Source organism: Sinocyclocheilus grahami, unplaced genomic scaffold (genome assembly GCF_001515645.1).
Source record: "Sinocyclocheilus grahami isolate Dianchi unplaced genomic scaffold, SAMN03320097.WGS_v1.1 scaffold1157.1, whole genome shotgun sequence".
Lineage (NCBI taxonomy): Eukaryota > Metazoa > Chordata > Actinopteri > Cypriniformes > Cyprinidae > Sinocyclocheilus > Sinocyclocheilus grahami.
The window spans coordinates 421,471-429,112 of NW_015506336.1; the positions used below are offsets into that span (position 1 = coordinate 421,471).

The window sequence follows — 7,642 nt, forward strand, 5'->3', positions numbered from 1 at the left end:
TATATATATATATATAACCAACTACAACAAAATGTCTGTCTTAACATTAAATTTGTTTTCTTCAATACAACAGTAACAACGGATGTTTAAATACAATACCATAAGCAAAGCGCTCCAAACTGTTTATCACATTTAATGTTTCCGAAGTTTTTAATTAAAACGTGTTGGGTTTATTGCAAGGTATAGTGATCATCTACTTTACTGACAGTTTTGATGTATTACTGTGTTGATTACTTTTTTTTTTTTTGACTACTTTTTTTATTCAGTATTTTTACAAGTTTGTCATGTTTATTTTCTATTTCTATCTCTATATATTTAAACCTAACATACAACAATTGTATAACATAAGTGATGATTATATAAATTTTAGATAAGATTATCAAATGTGTTCATTGCAGGCCTGGTATCAATCAACACTTCACAATTCAGAGATGTCTTTATTATAAGTTGTCCAGACATACAAGCAATTTAACTTCAAGAGAAGCTTTAGTGTAGGCTACTACAAAATCTAACCCTTTAGTGTGGTTAGTAAAAAATGCGTTTACTTTTATACCGGTAAAAACTGTAAATATAAGCCAGCAACTATACAATTTATAAATACCTTGTTTTCATTGGGACTTTAGTTAAATCTGGTATCAGAAGTGTCTGATAAAACAAGGAAAGGGAACTATTTTGTCCCTGCTGTGTCCTTAGAGGTTATACCATCTAACCCGAGCGTATTTACATTCGTGCTCACTTGGTAGGAGGTCCGCCATTCGTGGGATTTTATTACTCGAGCAGCTCTTAGGGAGCATGCATTAGACTAAATGGTATATGTTGTTTATTGCTATTTTAAACGAGTTTGCACGGTCATTAAGGAAAAATAACACCATATTACAAATTGAATGAGGTGCTTTGAAACGATTAATTGTTATTATTAGCATTATTACTGTTATTATTATTATTTTGATTTGATCACACATAGTAACATTATAGCATAAAGAGGCAACTCGTGGACCATCATTGATTTCAAATAGTTAACAGCTTGGTGATCACAGTTTCATCCAGTTTCATCCCATTGTTTGTTTGTTTTTTTGTGCTAGATATACCTCGTATATTACCTCGAAACATTGCAACTTTTTGAACATTGTTTTGTACTTTAACTTATTTACTATCTATCAATAAAACGTGCATTGCAATTAATGACAAACAAATGCTTTTTGATGAATAATTTGCATTACTTATGGAATGAACTCACTACAGGGCCTAACACTAAAAAACTAAATATTATCCTAAAAATTATAGCTAGTCATGTATAGTAAAATGCAGTCTAAATCTTTTGACGGAGCTAATTGCTTTTAATTATGATCCCTAAATTAAAGAAAGATACGTCTTTCAGCAGATTTTTTTCTTCTCAAAATTGTTTAAATGTTTCTGTGCACGCGTCAGCCCTACTTTATTCTGAACAGGTCTATCGTATAATCGTTCTTTTAATCCGTTGACATTATCACTTAGACAAACAGACTGCTATCGATCTTTCCATTACGAGATCATACAAGACGAATTACACAGGTGAAAAAGCGTTTCTTAAAGTCAAACGTTCAGTCATGTTCAGCATCACTACAACGTTATAATTATTTATATTTATTTTTATGTAGACTAGTGCAATGATCAATAGAATTCTGTCCACCGATCTCCCGTGGTCTATATTCGTATTTCCTTCAGCTGCCAGTCCCACATCCTTAATTTGATAAGCTAGGTTTTTGAGGATGTAGTTTAAGACACGTTTACGTACATTGCGAGTTTTATATGCATTTCAACTCACTCTGGAATTGCAGAAAGTGATCAAAGTACTTGCCTTTCAAATATGGACCAAACTGAGAAACCGCCGATCCCAAGTAATACCCACCGGTCGCTGGGCGCTCGCACTTTGAATGTCCAAGTGTCCACTTTACCATTTCTTCAGAGCTGTTTTCATGCGTGCCTTGTGTTCCCATTCGCTGTCCTTCTCCCTCTCTCCCCTCTCGCTCTCTTCCCTATCTGAGAAAATAACCCCGATGGTACACTTACAGAAGTTTCTCTTTGTTCGTTTTAATCTTATTCGTTTCACTTTTGAAAAGAACAGAGGACAGCAGCGTGCGTTTCTGCGGATCGGTGTGAGGAGAGACGGAGGAAGCTCCGCGGTCGAGTTGAAAACAGGCTACCTTTTTGTAAACAGAGGGTTTCGTGAACGGTCGGGTGTCGGTGTTTTGCTTCCCCTTAACTTCTTTCACACAATTTTAGACTTTTAAGGCAAAGTTAATATATGAGAAAGTTCTAGTCAAGTGAAAAAGTTTGTCAGATGATAAAAGCTACAAAGGTTTATTTAATAGGCTACCTAAAAGCATTTTAATTGTATTTTTTGCGGTTATGTCAACTGGAAAGAGGCCAAAATAGCTTCTTGCAACATCAAATATTTAAAAAGTATAGATATTGTTAAATAAAATCAGTACAATCAGACAACTTAAACTATCATAATCAAAGTAAGACGTTTACATTTTACAAATGCATCAGCAAATACATCAATCAAATAAAAATAAGAAAACGTCCATCCCACAGCGCAATTGATCTCTGAGCTACATTTGGAAACATGCTTAAAATGGCAATAAATTACTCATTTTTATGTCGCTGTAATTGTATACTGTACGCTAGATGGCAGCCCGATCCAGACATTATAAACCTGTACAGCGCAGCCTTCGGCATTCATGCACAAAAAGCCGGTTTCCCTGCGCATTATACCAAAAAAAAACTTCCCTCGTTAATAAATCTGTTAAAACATACACTGAATGATGGATTTTTATACTTTACACTATCATGATAGTCTGATTCCTCTTTTGTGCCCTGGCTGGCAGCGTGATCTGTTTCCTATCACTGATAAAGCATTCCGTTATACTGATATCCTTCCAGTCAAACTAGTGGTAGTCGTCGCGCGTCCCAATACTTTTTATTTATTTATTTACTCGTTTTACTGAGAACTGGGTGTATAAGTGCCATCTGAATATATGGTTTATGCATTGATTCGCAATTTCGAGCCGGTATTGTTCTGTCAAATGACGTAAAATGTTAATGGCTCCTTCACAGTTCAAATCTAGACGTTGTAATGGGTATTTTTGTAATTAAGACTACAGCTTCGAACAAAACACTTTCAACTTTGTGTGACTCGCACCAGTCCCTTCCGCATCACGCGCAAGTGTTTATATTTCACGTGCGCGTATAGTTCGCTCATTGCTTTCATCCCGTTTTCCTCCGCTTCTTTCTGGGGTTTCTTCCTCTTTTTGTGACAATAGACGGTCCATTCTAATCGTGTTTCAAAGTAAATAGCAGCGCAGGGGCGAGCGCAATGTAAATTGTGCTTGTCAGAGCCCTCAGTCGTAGGTAGCGAGGAGCGAGGACTCTAACCAATGGAGTGAAGGAGGCTTGGCTAACCTTAGCCTCCCATTTTCTCTCTCCCCCCTCGATGCAGGGTTCTGACCAGTCAGTCGCCTTTGATTATCAGTTGCCAGCAGCCCCTCTCTTGGCTCCTTGACACGAGCACCATATAAGGCGCAGCGATCTCCATAGAAACGTGTCAGTTTCAATAGTAGTGTCAAAGTTCACTATATACAGACATTCGCGCAGATCTCCGTTTCGGAAACATTGCTCCGCTGGTACTCCCGTTAAAACGCATTCTTTTTTGGGTCTCTGCTTCTTACATATTCCATTAGTTTTTTTCTTTTTTTTCTTTATCCTTGCTCTATTCCTACTGGAGAGGTGAAACTACATAGGCACTCGGGCGACGTTGTTTTTTTTTTCTTTCTTTTGCTGGACCAGATGAGCTTTATTCATGAACATAGATAGAGAAATCCGTTCTTCAGTGTTTCTTCCTCTCCAGCCGCGAAGACGGAGAGAGGAGCAAGGAAGAAAAAAGAGGGGAATTTATTTTGCACAGCACTTGGGATCTCCGGTCCACCAGAAAGCTATTCGTTTTGCTTCAACGTGAAGATTTTTTATTGCGGTATTTTTAAGAAACCCGTTTTTTTGTTACGTCTGGGATCGCTTTCTCTCTACACGATTGGGTTCCCGAATGGCTGACTGCAATTTACCTTGGAACTGGCCTCCCGACAACTGCATATCCTGATCGGGTGCCTTTCTATCGACTCCGGTATTTTGAATGTATTGATCATTTTCTGCTTCTACTTTTTTTTCCTATGAGATTGAGTGCTCCGGTCTGAATTCGCGCTGCCGTTCGTCCAAGACTTCCCTTTTCCCTGCTCCGATATCCGAGCGACCAGTTCGCTTGAAAGCACTTTCCGGGCCCGAGATATGGCAATGGTAGTTAGCGTCTGGCGAGATCCGCAGGAAGACGTGGCCGGAGGACCTCCGAGCGGCCCCAATCCAGCAGCTCAGCCGGCGAGGGAGCAACAGCAGGCGGCGTCAGCGGCACCACACACTCCGCAGACCCCCAGTCAGCCAGGACCCCCGTCCACACCAGGGACGGCTGGCGACAAGGGCAGCCAGAATTCTGGACAGAGTCAGCAGCATATAGAATGTGTTGTTTGCGGGGACAAATCGAGCGGCAAGCACTATGGTCAATTCACCTGCGAAGGATGCAAAAGTTTCTTCAAGAGGAGTGTCCGAAGGAACTTAACGTATACATGTCGTGCCAACAGGACCTGTCCTATTGACCAGCACCATCGTAATCAATGCCAATATTGTCGGCTGAAGAAGTGTTTAAAAGTGGGCATGCGGCGGGAAGGTGAATATATTTTCTGAACACGTCACACTATTGCTACACACAGGTTTATTGTTCAGAGACATGTTACATAAAGCTCGCACGATGCACATACAAACGCGAAATAAATTTTGCTTTGATTGCTTGCTAAAGAGTGTCAGAAGGCGCGTACAAGTAATAGTAAATCCGCGACCATAGGCAGGATCAGCATGCATCTTACAAAAGTAATGTTGTTTGCATAGACAGACAAGCATCATATGCACCCACTTCAACTCAGCCAATTACATGAGATATTAAAGTCACCCATGAACGCTGTATGTGGGTAAAAGAGAGAAAGAAAGAGATGAAGTGTGTATGTGTGTGTGTGCATGTGTAGCCTATGCGCGCGCTTGCGTGCTGGAAGACTGCCGAAAAGCCTACTATACTCACTAACCCCATATTGTATAGCTAAAAGAAATCATATGCTGTGGTTTTACCTCTGAAATTAAGATGTGTGGATCTGTTTTTACGCCGTAGCCTAGAGTAAACGTTTAGAGGCCTGTCTGTCCCCACACAGCCTAAGCTGTTTGCGAACAATGGCCTTTGCAACTTACAGTCTACTCTTAATTACTGACTTGGACAAAACTGATATTTATACCCCCTATATTGTTTTAAAATAATAATTAGTTCAACGTAAGAATATGCTTATATACATTCTGTTTGAAATCAATAATAAAAACAGTCTTCGTGCTCGATTGTGGATTAAAAAAAAATTCTGTTCCAGAGTTAGCCTACTATCCTTATCGTTAAATTACCTGTAAACTTATTGCTACACAAATCTATGCATGTGTATATTACACGCATATGTCAAAATAGTATTAGAGTGTAGCATTTGTAACAAGAAAGAGACTGGTGGCTTTGAACTAGTTCTACTGTATAGTGAATAGTAGAGATTTAAGCCCGGTCCTCGTCCACTATAATGTTTACTTCATGCACATCCAAAAAAAAAAAAAACTATTAAATAAATAAATTAAATTAAATTAAAATATGAGTGTGTGCGCGTGTGTGAAGACACAAAAATGAGAGCGAGAGAGAAAGAGCTAGAGTGTTTGTATATCTTCATATTAGCTGCTGAAGTCCATAAACAAAGGTAAACATTACCACCTAAAAACCGAATAGGTTAGTGGGGCTTCAAAGACCATGTGAAATGATTTTTCTTCGAAACGCAATGCCTTAAACAGTTTCTTATTTAGTTGTACTATCGTAGATGTTAAACAACAGTATAGAGTAATCATGCACTCGAACTAAAGCTTCCACATAAATTATGTTTCTCAGTTCTGGATGTACATTTCCTCTCCCTTTCTTTGTTTTTGTCAGCGGTTCAGCGAGGCAGAATGCCTCCAACCCAGCCGAACCCGGGCCAGTACGCGCTAACGAACGGGGATCCTCTGAACGGTCATTGCTATCTCTCCGGATACATCTCGTTACTACTTCGGGCCGAGCCTTATCCTACTTCTCGCTATGGCAGCCAGTGCATGCAGCCCAATAATATAATGGGGATCGAGAACATCTGTGAGCTTGCAGCTCGCCTGCTCTTCAGTGCTGTGGAATGGGCGAGGAACATCCCTTTCTTTCCCGACCTGCAGATCACTGACCAGGTGTCCCTGCTCAGACTGACATGGAGCGAGTTATTTGTGCTAAACGCGGCTCAATGCTCCATGCCCCTACATGTGGCCCCACTGCTCGCCGCCGCCGGCCTGCACGCCTCGCCTATGTCGGCGGACCGCGTCGTGGCCTTCATGGATCACATTCGTATCTTCCAGGAGCAGGTCGAGAAGCTCAAAGCACTGCACGTCGATTCTGCAGAATACAGCTGCATTAAGGCAATAGTGCTCTTCACATCAGGTGAGTGTGTGAGACGAGGCCTACTCACAGACATAAGGGGGCAATGCAATACGGGGTGGATAAGCTTCGGCATCGACGCTATAGCTCACTAGTGGGTCTCGAGCTGACTTTGTACTGTAAAATCTCTTTAGCGCACAAGTTATGAAGTGGTAATTCAAATGTGATCGATTCAAAGCCATTCACAAATATTTAAGATTTAATGTAATGCAAAATGTTGCATATTATTGTGCTTAACACGGATGATATTATATCTAAAGTATATTTTGCGATATTTGTGGAGGTTGACAAATATACAAAGCATAAAATTCAATGTATCAGCTTGAATATGCATTTCACATTCATTTTACGTGATGTAAAATATTTAGGCCAATATTTGTACACTCAAATATCTCAGAATATCTTTCCTATATCTGCTCAATCACTTTGGTTCACAACTGTACATGAGGCCACAGTGTGCATACACAAATATACATCTGGGGCCCTCTCTGTTGAGAAAAGCTGACTATGAGGCCTCTTATTATTAATAATTGATTTTAAGCTCGGGTGATATTTTATATGAATGCGCAGATATATCCATCAGACTGGTGTCTGTCTATTTACTGAGGGGTTGTTTTGCCAAATAGTTAAAAATGAGCTAAGCTATAACAATTTTGACAGAACATGGATCGACACCAAAGTACCCTCACACTTCTATAGCATTATAATTGATGTTTATAATATTAGTATTTCTCTCGGCAACAGACGATAAAAAAATATATATATATAACGCTGTTAATAAGGTTTAAGCGGACTGTTGTTTTTAAATAGTTGCACACTACGTATGTATTTTGCCTTAATTATGATTTGATCTTCGTAGGCTATTATGTAAATTAATTTTATAATTAATATTAACATTAACTATATTTATTTTAGCAATTGGAATTATATAACTACGTTTTGACAAAATGAAGTAGCCAATACCAACTACTGGGCTACTACAATACCACTACCCCTTCAATTGTCTCTTGAGTTTAGGGCAAAGGTGCAGGA

General features: G+C 39.4%; 1 protein-coding gene across 2 annotated transcripts in view; it reads left to right on the forward strand.

The window, feature by feature from the left end:
* The first annotated feature begins 3,286 nt into the window (after window positions 1-3,286).
* The window catches only part of LOC107567418 (nuclear receptor subfamily 2 group F member 1-A), a 7,250-nt gene continuing 2,894 nt past the window's right edge, over window positions 3,287-7,642 (forward strand). The window contains exons 1-2 of one of the 2 annotated variants that reach the window (XM_016253094.1): window positions 3,287-4,753; window positions 6,086-6,613. In XM_016253094.1, the coding sequence (XP_016108580.1) occupies window positions 4,321-4,753; window positions 6,086-6,613 (961 nt within the window). In that variant the 5' untranslated portion in view covers window positions 3,287-4,320. The remainder of the gene's footprint in view (window positions 4,754-6,085; window positions 6,614-7,642) is intronic. The other variant, XM_016253095.1, reaches the window with a different exon arrangement.